This window comes from Felis catus, chromosome A3 (genome assembly GCF_018350175.1).
Source record: "Felis catus isolate Fca126 chromosome A3, F.catus_Fca126_mat1.0, whole genome shotgun sequence".
Classification (NCBI taxonomy): Eukaryota; Metazoa; Chordata; class Mammalia; order Carnivora; family Felidae; genus Felis; species Felis catus.
Window position 1 is genome coordinate 27581475 of NC_058370.1, and position 18382 is coordinate 27599856.

General features: G+C 52.5%; 1 protein-coding gene across 1 annotated transcript; it reads left to right on the forward strand.

Annotated features, from left to right (window-relative positions):
• Positions 1-10271: 10271 nt before the first annotated feature.
• Positions 10272-18123, forward strand: NRSN2 (neurensin 2). The gene is given in 4 exon segments (XM_003983669.4): positions 10272-10394; positions 13711-13905; positions 16391-16685; positions 16688-18123. Coding segments are annotated over 3 exon segments (612 nt in total). The 5' UTR covers positions 10272-10394; positions 13711-13716; the 3' UTR covers positions 16816-18123.
• Positions 18124-18382: the final 259 nt, after the last annotated feature.

An 18382-nucleotide genomic window follows, 5' to 3' on the forward strand; every position in this document is an offset into this window, starting at 1 on the left:
AAGATGGTAACAGTACCTTCTTCAGGGTGAGATGAAGTTCGAGGTGAGCAGCATTTAACAAGGTGCCCCCTGAAGTGTATTACTCCATTGTCCAGAAGAGGAAACGGGGTCAGGGTGGTGCAGCAACCTGCAGGAGGGCCTGCAAGCGGCCAAGGTCAAAGTCAGGGCCCCGCATCTTGGTTCTCTGCCCTGGCGGGGTGTCGTGTCAGGGTGCTGCCTCTCCTTCCCTGTTTGAATCCACAGATGGCGTTAGGCTGTCAGCGCAGGGCCTGGGCTGGCGGGGTTGGTCCCAGAGCCGGCCCGTCATTGGCCTGCAGTGTAGATTTATTGAATGACTAAAAGAGGAGCAACAGAAGCCCCAGCGATTCCTGTCCTTGAGGTTCTTACCAGCGTGTTTTGGAAACCGAGGAAAGCCTTTTCAAACTCTCTCCCCCTCCCCCCCTCTCCCCCCCCCAGTGCCTCCACTGCCAGGTCCAGTGGATTCCTGAGGTTGGACAGAGCCTGTGTCCCCTGTAAGAACGAAGGCCAAGTGTGCAGACCTCATCGAGAGAGGGTATTTGGGGACTGGGGTACACATAGAGGCGTTAAAAGAGGACGATAGCAGGTTTGGGAGGGCTGGGTGTGTACAGAAGGGGGGTGTCTGTTTGGGGGAGGTGCAAGAGTTCCAGTGCTTTGGCTCAGCCTCTGATTGAAAGCAAGATGGGAAAAAAAAAAAAAAAATTCCTCCAGGAAGAGTTGAGAAGGTGAGGAAGATAGAGATGGGTGTCACCCTTGAACCCCTTTTGAGGAGCACTTCCCTGGCTGTGAGCAATCTGGTCAGTGGATGGGCTCCAGCTGCCAAGATCCACTCGCCCTAAGGCAGCCCGCGTCTGGTGGCCCAGGGGGATCAGGTAGAAACGCCTGGCCATTCCTGTCCTGTGTGGGGACACGCTGACAGGCAGTACTTGCACCACCCACCCCTCCGGACACTCACCCAGGCCCCCTCCGGGGTGGCCGAGGTTTTGCCAGGCCTGAAGCGCAGTTTGACCTCCCGTACCCAACCTTGCTCCCTCCCTCTTCTTTTCACAGGTGTTTATATCCCTAATAAATCTCTTGCACCCCAGTCTCCCGTCTCCGTGTCTGCTTTGGGGGAAACTCAATCTGCAACGAAGGGTGCCAGGGGCTGGACAGCGGGACTTGGGCCACTGGCCCTATAACCACAGCTGGGCACTTCTGCTGGCTCCGTCCCCGGGAGGGGTTCCTTCCCTTCTCCACACACACCGGCAGCCGCAAGCTCAAGGCTGCACCCTTTCCAGTTGGGATCAATTAGAAACTGCAGTCTCAGCCTACCAGTCACCCCGGATCTCTCCCCTAGTGAAAGCTGGAAACAGGGAGGTTGTCTATCTTTTTGCCCTTGGGAATGTGGGGGCGGGTCAAGCGCCTGGCGGGGGGGGGGGGGGGGGGGGGGGGGGGATAGTCCTAGATCTCTGTGGGACCTTGGGCAAGGCTCCTTTGCAGTCCTTAGTTCCCAGATGCAAAGTTGGGGAGGGGCCCACTTTTTGTTACGGGAGACCATTTATTGTTATGTTATCTGGGTCTTTCCATTTCAGAAGGAAATGGATTCTGACCTGTAAGAGGTGGGGAGAGACCTGCTTATGCGGACTCTGGAGACACCTAGAGGCTGGAAGGAGTAAGAAGCATTTGAGGGTGAGGGGCGGGGTGTGTCCCCCTCCAGTCTCACTCTGTTCACGCGGTCATTGACTCATCTCTGTGGGGTCCCAGGCCTGGGCTATTTGCACCATCTTGGTCCCAAGGTTTCAAAAACACCTGTATGTTGATGGGTTAGTTATCTATTGCTGGGTAACAAAGTGCCACAAACAGGCTAAAACAACATGCATTTGTTGTTTGAGTCTCTGTGGGCCAGGCAAGGCTTAGCCGGGCTCTCTGCTCAGAATCTCACAGGGCTGCGTCAAGGTGTTGGCTGGGGCTGCATTCCTTTACGGAACTCAGAGTCTGCTTCCAGATTCACCTGGTGGTGGGCAGAGTTCAGTTCCCTGGGGTCAAAGTCCCTGTGTTCTTCTGGGCTGTCAGCTGGTGCCATTATTGTGAGGGCCACTCACAGTTTCTGTCTTCCCAGGTGCTCTCACAGAGTGGCACCTTATTTTGCCAAGGACAGGGAAGAGAATCTTCTTGTAGCTTCTAGTTGCTTGGTCCAGGGAAGGATCTTATTCATTCATTCATTCATTCACTCACTCATTCATTTTTAAAGTAATTTCTGCATCCAACACGGGGCTGGAACTCATGACCTCATGCCCCCAAAATCAAGAGTCATATGCTCTACCGACTGAATCAGCCAGACATTCCAGGAAAGGCTCTCTTTTATTTTTATTTATGTAGTTACTTATTTTAATTTTAAGGGAAGGCTCTCTTTTAAAGGGCTCGCTTGAGGGGCGCCTGGGTGGTTCAGTTGGTTGGGCATCGACTTTGGCTCAGGTCATCTCACGGTTCAGGAGTTTGAGCCCAGCATCGGGCTCTCTGCTATGAGCATAGAGCCCACTTCCGATCCTCTCTCTCTCTCTCTCTCTCTCTCTCTCTGCCCCGCCCCTGCTCACACTTTGTTTCTCTCAAAAATAAATAAACATTAAAAAAATAAACAAATGACTCACTTGATTAGATTGGGCCCACCCAGGAAAATCTCTCTTTTGATGAATTAAAAATCAACTGACTGGGGACCTCACTTCTGCAAAGTCCCTTCCCCTTTGTCACATAATGTAACCTAATCGCCTGAATGACATCCATCGTGCTCCCTGGTCTCACCCATACAGAGAGGAACTGGTTTTGTTGGGCATCCACACCAGCAGGTGGGAATCTTGAGGCTATCTTGGAATTCTACTTACCATAGCTGTGGATTCTCAAGCCCGAATCTCCATCCTGTTGCTGCCAGACGCTTATGTCTAGCTGCCTTCTTATCATCTCCACCGGGGTATTTAATTGGCACCTCAAACCTGGCATAGCTAAACATGAATTCTGGTTTCCATGGTCCTCCCAAGCCTGCTCTGCACCCACATCTTTGTTGGCTAAAAGACTAAAAGGCCACCAATCTCTTGGTGATCGTTGGCTCCTCTTTCCCCCCATAGCTTCATATCCCTCATCCCCGTTGACTGCACTTCCAAAGTGTGTCCTGTGTCCTAACACTTCTCACCTTTTCAATGGCCACCCTCATGATCCCCGCCCCCCCGCCCCATCCTTGCTTTCTCCTTTGCCTCAATCACGGTCTTGTCTCAATCACTCATTCGCTCACCCATTCAACAAACATTTATTATGGGTCTGCTTTTAGCAGGCTCTGTGCTGGTGTACAAAGGTGAAAAAAAAACAGACATGGTCTGTCCTTACTGAACTCACAGTCCTGAGGAGGAGAAAGACGCATAAACAGAGGGCTGGAAATGCATTGTTGGAGATGGACAGTGGGGCTAGCGGTGGTGGGGGGGGGGACACAGGAGGCACTTAATCCAGACATGGAGCAGGGCGCGTCAGGTCACTTCACGGAGAAGGCGATGCTTAAGCTGTAACTGACCCCTCAGTACGTTGTTGCCATTTTAGAACATGGCTACAAGTTCTTTGACATTCCTTCCATAAATTTCCTGCCTCTTGAGTCTGGACTGGCCTTCGTGATCCACTTTGTAACCAATAAGATGTAGCAGAAAGATGCTGTAGGTTTCTACACTGAACCACCACCTAAGAAGTCCAACACCCCTAAGGTCGGCATGCAGTGAAGAAGCCCAAAACCTATGGAGAGACTCCATGCAGGTGCTCCAGGTGACAAGGGCACCTGCCCAGGTGCCAGACGAGTGAAGAAGCCTCCAGGTGATTCTAGCCCATAGTCATTTAAGTCACTCGCAGCTGAAGCAGCGTCTTCCCAGCTGAGGCCCAGCCACCATGGAGCAGAGACAAGCCATCCCCTCTTACCTTGTCTAAATTCCTGACCCTCAGAGTCCATGGACATAATGGAAGGGTGGTTATTCACACTACTAAGTTTTGGGGGCAGTTCGGTATATAGCAATTATAACTAGAACAATAAGATTAAGCAGATTCAGGTGAAGGAAAAAGCTTTCTAGACACCAGCAACCGCAAGGGGAAAGGCTCCGCAAAAGAAAATGGCATGGAAGGGAGTTGGGGGTGGCTGGCTGGAGGGGGCGGTGAGGAGAGAGGAGACAGACTGACAAGAGCATGAAGGGCCTTGAGGGCACTGGGACTTTGTCCTGGGTCTCCACACTGCAGCCCGAGGGGTCTTTGGAAGACAAATGGGACCACCACTGAAAACCATTCAGTGACTCCCCATTACCCTCAGGATCAAGTCTAAGATTCTTGGCCTGGCATTCAAGGCCTTTTACAGTTGACTTCCTTATTGTTTTATAGACTCTTCTTCAGCTATCAGCTCTACTCTAAAACTCTGCCTCAGCCATGCCAGGTCACTCCCCATGACGATGCCCTCCTATGCCATTTGTCTTTGCTCTTGTTGAGAAACCGGAGGGAATTTGGGCTAATCATCTTGCCTTTTGAGGCCTTAGTTTCCCTATCTATTCAGTTAGGGGGTTGGAGCAGAAGTGTCTAAGAGCATATCCAGTCTGGCGTTCAGAGAGACTATGAAAAGGAGGGGGAAAACTGCTTGCAACCCAAACCTGCCTGTCTAGCTTCTTTTAGGTTGCCTAGCAATGGATGCCAACCGTCTCCCCCATTCTAGAAGGTTTCTTAGCAACCCAGTTTCTCACCCTCGGTTGTTTTCAAGGTTTCCTGTTAACTAAATGAATGCTAAGTTCTGCTCTTCCTCCTCCAAGAAATTCTGCGCCCAAGGATCTCTTTGGAGACCTGGGTCTCATTGGCCAGAACTAATCACATGGCTTTGTCTAACTTCAAGGGAACTGGGAAATATATGTGAAGCACATGGAAATTTGGTGAGCAGTCCATGTCCCTACGACAGTGTTTAAATAAAACCTCTTTGACAAGGTGACATATGAGCAGAGATCTGAATAAAGCCAGAAGCTAGTCATGCAGATATCTGGAGAAAGATCAGTCAAGGCAGAGAAACAAACAAGTACAAAGGCTCTGAAGCCTTGAGATAGGAGTTTGCCTGATGTGCTTGGCTCATTCTAGGAATAGCAAGGATGCCAGTGTGGCTGGAGTAGTGAGGGAGGGAACGGAAGAAGATGAGATCAAGGAGGTAGGTAAGGTTGTGGGGGAGGGGCAACCGTAGGTCCTAGTAAGAACTGGTTTGGCATAGTCATTGCTGCGTAACAGACCGTCTGTCAACTTAATGGCCCAACACTGTTTTATTCTCTCTCAGGATACTGTGGGTTTACAGGATTCAATGGGATAATTCCGCTCACATGATGTCATCTGGGGGCTCGAGTGGGCTTACACGTCTAAGATGACTCACTTACACGATGCTGTTCATTCAGTGTAGTGTTTGGTGTTAGCTGCGGGCTGGGAGTTTGTCTGGGGGTGCCAGCAGGAGCACCAGGGTGTGGGCTCTCCCTGTGGCTTGGGCGTCTTCAGCGTGGGGACTGGAGCCCAAGAAGGAGCTTTCCAGAAGGGAGTGTCCCAAGAGGGAGACGAGGAAGCTGGTCTTCTTGAAAGCTAAGTCCAGAACAGGCACGACATTGCTCCCACCACATTGGGTTGGTTGAAGCAGTCGCCAGGGCCAGCTCTGAAGAGAAATAAACTCCAGCTCTCGAAGGGCAAAGGGACAGAGAGTTCGTGGCCATATTTATTCCACCAGTTTTCTCCCTCTTACCCTGAGTAAGATGAGATGTCAGTACAGGGTTTGGGGCAGGGAATGAGACTCCCCTATGAGAATCTGACTCATGCTTTAAGGATCCCTGTGGCTACAGTGTAGAGAAGGGACCCAATAGGGGGGCAGGGCAGAAGCACTAGGTGAAAAGGGATAGATGATGGGAGTCTGAGATGGCAGTCATGCCCAAAGTAGGGCCCTGGCAGCAAGTTTGTCCCACCGACACCCGACTGTCCAATAAGGTGGCCACTAGCCACATGTGACTATTTAAACTTAAATTTAAAGTAATTAAGGTTGGGGCGCTTGGGTGGCTCAGTCGGTTAAGCGACCGACGCTTGGTTTCAGCTTGGGTCACGATCTCATGGTTTCGTGAGTTCAAGCCCCACATCGGACTCCGCGCTGGCTGCTGGGAGCCTGCTTGAGATTCTCTCTCTCCCTCTCTCTCTGCCCTTCCCCCACTCGTGCTGTCTCTGTCTCTCTCAAAATAAATAAACTCAAAAAATTAAAAAAAAAAGTACTTAAGGTTAGGGGGCACCCGGGGGGCTCAGTCGGTAGAGTGTGTGACTCTTGATGTCAGGTCGTGAGTTCAAGCCCCACGTTGGGTGTAAATCGTACTTCCAAATAAATAAATAAATAAAGGGGTGCTGGGGTGGCTCCGTTGGTTAAGCATCCGACTTCAGCTCAGGTCATGATCTCACAGCTCATGAATTGGAGCCCCACATCGGGCTCTCTGCTCTCAGCACAGAGCCTGCTCCAGATCATGTGTCCCCCTCTCTCTCTGCCCCTCCCCCACTTCTCTCTCTCTCTCAAAAATAAACATTTAAATAAATAAGGTTAAATAAAATTCGATTCATCAGTCACACTAGCCCCATTGCAAATGCTTAATAGCTAAATATGGCCTGTTCAGGCAGCACAGATCTAGGACATTCCTTTCTTTGCAGAAACTTCTATTGGATAGCAGTGGCTTAGTGAACCTTCTCGCCTCTTACCGGGTTCTACATCTAAAGTCTTTGACTACAATATCCCACACTCTGACCTCAGACTCCCTTTCTTCCCATCCACCTATTTTTGGACCTCACTGAGCTCCTCTGTCTGGAACCCCTGCATCTTCTGCCCCACCCGTCCAGGAGGACCTACCCCAGGAGCTGGGGTACCAGCAGCCTCTTTCTTCATTCCCAGGTCTCCTGACACTGCCGAAGAAAGTCACAGCCGCGCACGCGGTGGCCTCTCCAGATCGTGGCCTCAGAGCCATCAGAGCAAATTCAGATTCTGCCACAGTGTGACTGAATGACCTCAGGCAAGTGGCGTCATAAGGTTGCTGAGAAGATAAATTACCCTGGCACATAGTAACTGCTCAGTAAGTGATATCCGTCCCCACCACCACCATCATTATTACTGATCATTCCAAATCTTTACCACCCTTTAAAAATTGTGGTAAAACATACATAACATAAAATTTCTCCCTAATGATAGTACATTCACGATGTTGTGCATCCATCACCGCTATCTCGTTCTAGAATATTTCCATCACTCTGAAAGGAAACCCATTAAGCAGTCACTCTCCATTCCTCCCTTCCCCTAGCCTCTAGGAACCACTAATCTGTTCTTTGTCTCTGGATTTTCAGACTCTGGGTATTTCATATATATGGAAACATACAATATATGGCCTTTTGTGGCTGGTTCACCACCCTTTTTAAGCCTCCTGTTGAACTAAAACTTTCTCTTTCTTTTTATTTTGTATTTTATATTTTTTAAGTAACCTCTAAACCCAACGTAGGGCTCAAACTCACTACCCCACGATCAAGTTTGGCAGCAAGTTTGTCCCACCGACACCTGACTGTCCAATATGATGGCCACTAGCCACATGTGACTGTTTAAAAAATTTAAAGTAATTAAGATCAACTCCAAGATCCAAGAGTCGCATGTTCCACTGACTGAGCCATCCGGTACTCCTAAAACCTTGCTCTTTCTTTTTTTTTTTTAAGTTTGTTTCTTTGTTTGTTTGCTTAGAGAATGCAAGGAGGGGTGGGGCAGAGAGAGAGAGGGAGAGAGAGAATCCCAAGCAGGCTCCACACTGTCAGCGCACAGCCCCCCAACATGGCACTTGAACCCATGAACCGTGAGATCCTGACCTGAGCCAGAATCAAGAGTCAGACACTTAACCGCTTAACTGACTGAGTCACCCATAAACCTTCCTCTTAGTGGATGATGTTTCTTGTTTTTCTCCAGAGCATTCGATTTATCAGATGTCTTGTCACTCAACTTCCTACCCTCGTCACCTATAAACTAAGGTGACCATATGAGTATTAGGGACAATTTGTTGAGTTATTACTCTGGTCCAGGTGCTACCCTAAGGGTCTTATATGAACACCTCATTTCACTCTTACGACTCTTCTGAGAGGCAACTACTAATATTACCTCTATTTTACGGTCAGGGAAACTGAGGCTCAGAGCCGTTAAATCATGGAAGTACCAAGTGGCAGAACCAAGATTCACACCTGGACCTGAAAGACTCCAGAATTCAACTCACAACCACTACCCTGTATCTCTTCTCAGTGGCCACCCTCTCTCCTTTCCCCGGGTCTCAGAGAATACTGGATCCTTCCTGTGCTGGCTCAAGGCCAGCCTATCCTCCTGTACGCTTGACCTCATCCCTTCCTGTTGCCTCCAGAACTTCCAGAACCCTCTCCACTACCATCGGAGCTGAAACTGATTTGAACAGCTGTGGACTGGAATCATCTGGTTGCTTCTTCGCTCACTTACCTGATGCCTGAACTGGAATGACTGAAAGAGAAACGTCTGCTGAGAATCGTAGCTTCACGTGGGCTCTCCATGTGGTTTTGGCTTCCTCACAGCATGGCAGCCTCAAGGTAAACAGACTTCTTGCATGGCTCCTCTCGTCTCCAAGAGCTAGAGTTCCAGGGGAAGTGCACGTCCTTTTTTTTTTTTTTTTTTTAACGTTTATTTATTTTTGAGACACAGAGACAGACAGCGTGAGCAGGGGAGGGGCAGAGAAAGAGGGAGACCCAGAATCCGAAGCAGGTTCCAGGCTCTGAATCGTCAGCGCAGAGCCTGACGCGAGGCTCGAACTCAAGAACCGCGAGATCGTGACCTGAGCCGAAGTCAGATGCCCAAACCGACTAAGCCACCCAGGCGCCCCCCTGCATGTTCTTTTATGTCCTAGCCTTGGGAGTCAGAGCCTCACTTGTCCCAGGCAGTCATGAGCTCACCCAAGATACTAACAGAGGGTACGTGGACCCCAGCCCTCCATGGGAGAAGTGCTAAAGAATTTGTTGCCATGTTTTAAAACCAGCACAGGTCGTTTCCAATGCTTCTTCAGCTTCACCTCCTGTCACTCTTTGAGGCCTTTAGTTTGGGGCTCCAGGACTTCCTGTCTCTGTCCATCTGTCTGTCTGCCTACCTCTGTCTCTCACACACACACATAGTTAGAGTAAGTAGTACATGTAAAGCACTTAGACAAGCCCTTCACACATAACAAGCAGCATATATTTGTTACTATTACTAGTCTGTGTTCAGTGAATGTTTGTTGAGCTGCCTACTCAATGCCAAGCAATACGTGAGGCTCTGGGATACAGCAGTGAACGAAAAAGATCTGGCCTCATCTCGCAGAGTTCATTCATCCCTGTGTCCCTGCCCCCAGCACATGGAGAGATAGAATGCATGCTCAAGGCATGAAGGCATGTTTGTGCAATGGGGCCTGAAGAAGCTCAGAGCGGTGCGGTGACTTTCCTAAGAGCACACAGCAGCAAGTGTGGGACAAAACCAAGGCTGTGGGCACATGACAAGGAATGAAGTAAACACAATTGCCAAGGCCTGGCTGTCCAGAGAGATGGGCCATAGGCACGGGCTGCCCAGGGTGGAACTCGAGGTAGGTTAGAAGCAAGAACAAGGGAGGCCATCTCATTGGCTCCTTCCAGAGGAGACATGAAGCTTCTCTCCCAACCCCTTCTCCCCAACCCCAGCCCCCTTCTCAAGATGAGAGGGGCTGATCCTTAGCAAGGGACAGGGGCTCAAAGAGGAAAAGAGAGTGGAGAGAGGATAGGGGACTCAGTGAGAGGTGAGGGCCCCAGGGAGAGGTAGGGGCTCCTGAGAGCGAGATGGGGCTCAGCCATGGGTGAGGGCTGAGAGAGAGAGAGAGCTGGAGTCTCTGGAGAAGGGGAGGGGGGCTCTGCAAGAGGAGCGTTTGTCTACTGGCTTAGGGGCTCCATGCAGGGGACGGAGACCCAGAGAGGGGAGTGAGGCTACAAGGAGGAAGTGAGGGCCCAGCGAAGGCGAGGGTCTTCAGGCAGAGGGATGGGAGATTGAGGGAGTGATGGAGAGTCAGATGTGGAGTTTCAGGGGCCGCGGGAGGGGGTGGGTTCCAGGGAGGCCTGGGGGTTTCCGCGAGGGGTCTGGGGTCTCAGAGAGAGAAGGGAGCTCTGGAAAGAGACAGGGGCTCTCCATCCTGCAGGGGTGCGCCATCTGCAGAGCCAGGCCGTGGGGCGGGCGCCCCCCTCCCACCCTCGTGTCACCCCCGCCCCCGACTGCGGCGCAGGCGCCGACAGAACCAGCTTCGGCTCGGCTCTCTCGCTCCGGCTCCCGCTCCGCGGAGACCGCAGGCAGAGAGGTGAGCTCAGCCCTGCTCCGCGCGGGGCCCGACCCCCCACTCCGCCTTCTCCCGGGTTCCGGGGAACCCCACCCCCGCCCGCATCCCCAGCACGGCCACGTCCAGCCCCGGACGGGACGGCGGCGCCCAAGCCTCGGCGTTGCCTCGGGCTTTAGGAGGTGAGGTCCCAGAGAAGCAGCAGGGGGCAGAGGTCTCACCTGCCGCCTCGCCCAGAGACCCCTCAGGGCTGAGAGGATGGGAGGAGCCTTCAGAGGACCAGACCCGTAGCCACCTCTCTCCTAAAACCCATCCCCACCCCTCCGTGCCTCGGTTTCCCCCTGGGAGAAAGGATGCAGTTAATCTCGCCCAGGGAACTGGTGGTCCGGTCAGAAACAGTGGTGCGGTGGAGAGAGGGGAGGAACTGGCCGGATTTCGCTGGCCTCGCCCCCCCCCCCCAGGAGGGAGCCCCTACTCCCAGCCTGGGCTTCGCCGGACACTGAGGCGGGCGGGTCTGGGGGTCTGGGAAGGAGAACTGAGCGAGGCCGTGCCGGCGAGAGCTTCCATCCATCTTCAGGCCGTCCCGCCTGTCACTCTCGCGTACGCCTCCCTCCGCCGGCCTCCGCCGCAGTCTCCCCCCCCCCCCCCCCCCGCGGACTCTGCAGCCCCCTCCTCTTCCCGCTCCCCCCCCTCGCCGAGCTCCTCCCTCCTCCCGCCTAGGGACACCTCCCCAGCGTTTCCTATGGCAACCCACGTCCCGGGTATCCGCGCGGTGTCCCGAGCATCCTCCCTCTCCCTCCCCCTGACCGCCCGACCCCCTCCCCGCAACCTCGGCAGGGGAGGAGGAGGGGCCAGGCCGACGGGGAGGCAGCGCCAAGGTCACCTTCCTTCCCCATTGCCAGCAAAATTGAGTGATTAGGTGTATTTGGGGGAGAGGGACCGTGAGAGTTGCAGGGGAGGAGCTAATCCAGACCAGCAATTCCGGGGCGTCCCCTCCCTGCCCCTTCCCCTAGGGTCTTTTAATAGTCGCCGCTTTGACTCTGACTGCCCATGCATCCCCCCCTACCCGGGGCCTCCAGGGAGCCGCGGCCGGGGGGCGGGTGCCTCGCTGGCCACACCCCCTGGGAACCCCGCCCCCCTCCTCTCAGGGAGATTCCTGTTCTCTCCAGGGACCACTCGCCCTCTTCCTCCGTCTTTCGTTTCTGGTCTATGCCTTTTCCCATCCTCTGTCCAAAGAAAAAAAAATTGTGCCCTTTCCTTTTCTTCCTTTTCCCCGAGTTTTGAGTGAGGATGGTGAAGAACCGCGATTTATAGACAGGCCTTGAGAAGAGCCCTTCTGGCGCTTGTGTGGATCCCTGGGGACACCAAGAATCGCCCCAACACACACTTACGCTCTGCGTGTCTTTGTGTGTTCTTGTTTCTCTGTGGCGTGTCTTTGAATGTGGGTGTCTGTGTGTCTGTTTCTGTGTCCTGTCCGTGTCTCTATGTGGTGTATGTGTGCCTGCGGGGGTATGTTTCTGCCATGTTTGTGTATCCGTGTTGCTGTGTGTCTGTGCGTCAATCTGTGCGTCTCTGATGTGTGTGTGTGTGTGTGTGTGTGTGTGTGTGCGCGCGCGCGCGCCTGTCTGTGCTGTGTGTGTATGTGTGTGCTGGTGAGTCTCTCTATGCAGGAAACTGAAGGCCACATTGATTGGAAAATGTGGGGGAGGGAGGGCTAGAAATTTATCTTATCTTTCAGTAGAAGTGCCTTGCTTTATTTTGTTTGAAGCTGTTCAGGGATGTTGGTGCAGGAGCCCAGTCCGTCCCCCTCACAAACCCCTCTTCCCCCCAACCCACCCCTCTCCCCATTCCCCACTTTGGTTTTAGTCCTCTCCGTGTGTGCATACGCAAGTACTTTCCATGACTCAGTCCTCAGGGTCTCCATCTGTGAAAAGAGAGATTCTTAAGATTAGCGGTTGCCAGAGGCGGGGGTGGGGGGTGGGCAAAACGGGTGAAGGTGGTCAAAGGTACAAACTCCAGTTAGAAAACAAGTAAGTTATGAGGACATGATGTACAGCATGGTGACTGCAGTTAATAATGCTGTCCTGCATATTTGGAAGTTGCTAAGAGAGTTGCTCTTAAAAGTTCTCATTACAAGGAAAGAAATTTATTGGTAACTACGCATGGTAACAGATGTTAACTAGACTTATGGCGATCATTACAAATACCAAATCATTATGTTGTACACCTGAAACTAATATGATGTTATATGTCAATTACACCTCAATAAAAACGTCTTATTAAAAAAGAGGGGCTCAGGGCGCCTGGGTGGCTCAGTCGGTTGAGCATCCGACTTCGGCTCAGGTCATGATCTCGCGGTCCGTGAGTTCGAGCCCCGCATCGGGCTCTGTGCTGACAGCTCGTAGCCTGGAACCTATTTCAGATTCTGTGTCTCCCTCTCTCTCTGACCCTCCCCCATTCATGCTCTGTCTCTCTCTGTCTCAAAAATAAATAAACATTAAAAAAAAAATAAAAACAAAAGAGGGGCTCGTAGATAGGTTTCCCTAGAAATCTAACAACCCTTGAGCCTCAGAGGGCCCCTGGCTTTCACCACCTCTGGAGTCAAGATTTCCTGGGACTTGGAGGCTGTTGCTTTGTGAGGGGCAGCCCTGGGGAGGGATTTTTTTTTTTTTTTTTAGAGCCTTGCACCTTGGGAGCTCGGCCTGATTGGGCAAAGTGTCAGCCATGACAGTCACCCCCAAGAGTACCCTGAAAATGGGGAAGATTTTGAGGGGAGATAGGGATGAGAACCTCTTACTTCAGATACGGAGCTCAAAAGGTTTAGGATTAAAAATAATAATGAAGAAATTACAGGAATAGTAACTACAACAGCTGCCATTCCTTGGCCTCAGATACAGTGTGAAGCCAGGGTGTGATTATCCTTGGCCTCAGATACAGTGTGAAGCTTGTGATTATCTGATTCCTTACAGATGAGGAAACCGAGGTTTGGAGAGGTGAAAGCATTTGTCTAAAGTCACACAGCCAGGAAGTGGTGGATCTGGGATTCCAACCCAGTCAGTCAGGCTCCAGAACCCACAGTGCCAGCCACTGGGTGGCCTCCAGACTAAACAAGTACAATTTGTTGGCACCTACAATTGTCAAGCACTGGGCTCAGTGTTCCTGCGCATTGGCTCATTCACAGTGTACGTAGGGAAAGACAAACCAGCATCTAGGAGGCCGGGCTGTGTTACAAGTGTGGGTTATCTAAAATGGGAGGAAGAGCGGAGGAGGTACAAAGATTCAGGGGGCCTGGGAGGGTTTCACTGGGCCCTCTGCCCACTGCACCTTGCTTCCTCCACAGAGATCCATGATGCCAAACTGTGACCATTCCTGCGGCTGTAGCCGCGGCCCCAACGTGGAAGATGGCAAATGGTATGGGGTCCGCTCCTATCTACACCTTTTCTATGAAGACTGTGCAGGTATGGCCCTCAGCGATGACCCTGAGGGGCCTCCTGTCCTGTGTCCCCGCCGACCCTGGCCCTCACTGTGCTGGAAGGTAAGGCCAGAGGAGGAGCAACTCATGTGATTTCCTGTGACTGCAGAGAGGACATGGGATCAGTGGATAGAAAGGAGAGGGATGATACAGCAGATATAGGCATCTTGCTTGTGCAACAAACAACAACAGCAACAAACACCCAACTGGGGGGGGGGGTTGCCTGCCTGGCTCAGTCAGTAGAGCATGCGACTCTTGATCTCAGGGTCATGAGTTCAAGCCCCACCTTGGGTGTGGAGCCTACTTAAAAAAAATTGCCAAATGGCTACTGTTGATAAGTCATTCAACACCATACAAATTTGGGGCGCCTGGCCGGCTCAGCCGGTAGAGCGTGCAGCTCTTGATCTTTGGGTTGTAGGTTTGAGCCCCACACTGGGTGTAGAGATTACTTAAAAATAAAATCTTGAGGGGCGCCTGGGTGGCTCAGTCGGTTGAGCGTCCGACTTCGGCTCAGGTCACGATCTCACCGACCGTGAGTTCGAGGCCCGCATCGGGCTCTGGGCTGATGGCTCGGAGCCTGGAGCCTGCTTCCGGTTCTGTGTCTCCCTCTCTCTCTGCCCCTCCCCCGTTCATGCTCTGTCTCTCTCTGTCTCAAAAATAAATAAACGTTAAAAAAAAAATTAAAAAAAAATAAAATAAAATCTTGAAAACACACACACACACACACACACACACACACACACACACAACTCAAATGGATTTAAACAGTAGACCAGAGGCTGAGCCACTTCAGGTGAGGTTCAATCCAGCAGTGCAAACCGGCACCCCGAGGACTCAAGATTTCTCTTAGTCTTTAGGCTCCCCGTGGCGCCCCCATCCAGGTGGCCCCTGCTAGGTTTCAGGATCCCCAGATAGCTGCCACCTTGCTGACCCTCTGGGTTTCCCTCCGCACTACCCACGGGAAATCAGAATTTCCTCCAGCCTTTCCTTCAGAAACAAAAACAAAAACAATGCTTTTCATTTCCAGAAGTCCTGTCAAGCATTGCATTGGCTCTGACTGGGTCACTTGCCCGTCTCTCAACTGATCGCTATGGCCACAGGGCAAATAGATACTGACCGGCATGAACTGGGGCTCATCTCAGTGAAATCTTACTGTGGTTTCACAATGATATATTGGGGTACTGTTGCCAGGGCCGGGGAAGACAGGGGAGAAACAGTCGGTGTCTCTAACAACCAGGGAGAGAGGTCAGTCAGGGCACACAGTGTGGGGAAAGGTGTGGAGATGACAGTAAGCTGAGTGCCTACCCTGGGCGTAGCTCTTTGCTAAATACTGTACGGAGACCGAGGCAGGGGTCCCTTTCCCTCTGCTTTCAAATGGCTTCTCTCCAGCGGGGGAGGCAAAGTGTCAACCTATCTACAGTGAATGCACAACCCCAGGCCAAAGGATCAGAGATGCCAGGAGAGGAGATACTGTCAGTGCCTGGGGTGATCAGGGAAGAGCAAAAAAAAAAAGTGAGCCCGTAGCCTAAAATTTTGAGCATCTTCTAATTCCCGGGCAGGGAGCGAGGCTCTTGTGCACAGAGAATTTAAGATGCGGTCCCTGTTCTCTAGCAGCTCCTAGCTGTGCTTCGTTTAGTCATTCTGCAAACATTCCCTCAGCTCCTGCTCTTTACCGGCACCGTGCTAGGAAGACACCGCGTGACCCAAAACAGACAGTGTCTGTTGTCATAGCTCCCCGGGCCCTCTTTCCAGCGGGGCAGGCAGACATCGCTTACACGGTAACGAAAGTACATGTGTAAGGGGCATCTGGGGGGCTCAGTTGGTTAAGTGTCCAGCTCTTGATTTCAGCTGAGGTCATGATCTCACGGTTCGTGAGATCAAGCCCTGAGTCTAGATTCCGTGCTGAGCACGGAGCCTGCTTGGGCTTCTCTCTCTCTCTCTCTCTCTTTCTCTCTCTCTCTCTCGTCTGCCCCTCCCCCACTCATTCTTGAGCGTGCGTGCTCCCTCTCTCAACATAAAGAAATCAAGTCTAGAAAATAAATAAATGGGCAAGAAAGTAGATGTTCAAGTGTGCACCAAGGTGAGTGCACTGAAGAACAAACGTGCAGTGTTTGTATGAATCCAAAGCAGGGGACGTGACCCACTCCAGGAGCATCCTGGAAGGTTTCCCTGAGGAGGTGAGGTTTGAGATGAGATCTGGGGGATGTGTAGGAGTTATCCCAACAGAGAGATGGGGGTAGATGGGACAGAGAGAAGAGATGGGACCTAAATAATGATGGCGGGAAACTCAAGGTGGGCAGGAGAAACCTACTAAGTGGTTCCTAAGTGGGAGTCGGGAAGGACATTGATCAAGGGGCCTCAAGATTCCCAACAGAACATGGTATCTTGTGCCCCTCATCAGTTAGGTCCTAGAAGGTGTGTTCTGTGACTCCCCTGTGATTCCCATCTCTAAGGTTAGACCAAGGAGTCACCTTTAAGTCCACTTGGGATCACCTTGGGGCCCCCCCACTGACCCTGACTACCTCCCAATCTGTCTGCCTCTCTCCAGATCAGCCTGTCTACGGGGACCCTTCTTCTGTTGCTGGGTGTGGCGGCCCTGACCACTGGCTACGCAGTGCCCCCCAAGCTGGAGGGCATCGGAGAGGGGGAATTCCTGGTGCTGGATCAGCGGGCAGCCGATTACAACCAGGCCCTGGGCACCTGCCGTTTGGCAGGCACGGTACTCTGCGTGGCGGCTGGGATCCTGCTGGCCATTTGCCTGGTTTGGGCTGTGGCCGGCTGGCTGAGCCAGGACACCAAGGCAGAACCCTTGGACGCCGAAGCTGATGGCCACGTGGAGATCTTCGGGACGAGCCAGAGCAACAGCTGTCCCCCATCTTCCGCGATGCCAATGGCCAGTCTTGGTTTTCACCACCTGCCAGCCCCTTTGGGCAATCCTCTGTGCAGACCATCCAGCCCAAGAGGGACTCTTGAGCTGCCCACAAGGCTAGAGGGGCAGCCAGACCTGGGGTCTGGACCATTCCTCTGTCCCATCACACCCTGCCCTCCAACTGTGTCCCTAACTTCTCCCTGAGAAGCAGGTCCCTTTCACCTATGCCCCCATAAGATCCAGCTCCAGGTCAGAGAGGCTGGAGCTCAGATCCCAGTGCCCCTTCCCAGGGATTGGGCCCCAACTCATCCAAGATGCCAACTTTCCCCAAGTCCTCCCCAAACTTCCCTCCTTTTCAAGGCCCTTCAGGAGTAGAAAACATCCCCCTCAATCTATCCTTGCTCTACTCCGACCTTGGGCAAACCCTTTACCCTTGCAGACCATCATTTCTTGTCTATGTGCTATGAGGGGATTGGCTCAGATTCTGGAGTTCCATGACTTTCCTATTCTACCCAGATAAAAGCATTACTCTCCATAGGCAATGTTGGGGGGAAAGGTGGTAGGGTCATCCTCTTTCCCTAAACCCTTCATCTGTCAGCTGCCCCAGGATGCCTGAGGATGGGTCAAAAACCCCCACTTGGACTTCTCCAGGATGGTGCGAACACAGTCACCTCCTTCAGAACGTTTTCTACGTCCATGTTGGCATCAGAGCCCCTCAGTCCCCCCCCCCCATCGTGGGCTATTATTAGCCCCAGTTTACAGATGAGATGACTGGGGGAGGCTGGCAGTCTGCAGGAATCAGGACCCACATCTTCAGCCTCCTCCTGGGCCAGCTCTTGTTCTGCACATATGGAACAGGGGGCCTGCTGGACACCTTCCTGGCTTCCAGGGGGCCTCAAGGGTTGGGGGACAGTTTGGGCCCAGAGAGCCTGGCTGGAGGCTTGATGGTCCCTGGTGGCTCAGAAGATGATTTGGACATGCGTTTAAATGGTTTATAAGAGCCAGGGGTCAGGAGAACTGGGATGTCTTTGCCGCTGAAAATCCACTCATCTAGAAACCGTCACCCACAGGTTACCCACAGGTCCTGACCTCACCCTGTAACAAATGTGCCCTGCTGGGCCCCCAGCAAGCACCTCCATCCGGCAGCCTCCCTGGCCAGACGCATCATCTCCATTCTCACCACTAGAGGGAGCTCCAAGACAGCCGGAGAGAGGCGCCGATGGCCTCCGCCCCATACCCTCCCCCGCCCCGCCTCGGTCGCACCTCCAGCCTGGAGGGGGTCTCCCGGGAGGGTCCTCCGTTCTCCCCCACCCGGCCGGCACTACTGCCCTTGTGCCCCACGCCCCATCCCCATCCTGCCCACCCCTTCCGTCTTGCCTTCCCTTTCAATAAACAGCTGGGATGGATACTGACTTGGCTTCTTTTCTCCCTGAGCATGGGGCAAGGGTAAGGAGGAGAAAAGACTGGTAAAGCACCTACCAGGTGCTGGGCACTGACATCCACTATTTCGCATTCGCGTCTCAGGCTAATTCTCCGAGAAAGGGGACTATTGTTTTCGTTTTACAGATGACTTAACTAATGGTCAGAGAAGTGACCCAAGGGTGGGTTTACATGCTAATTTGTTGGGAAGGAAATTTCTCCAGCATCCTCACTGCTCCCATTCCCTAGAGG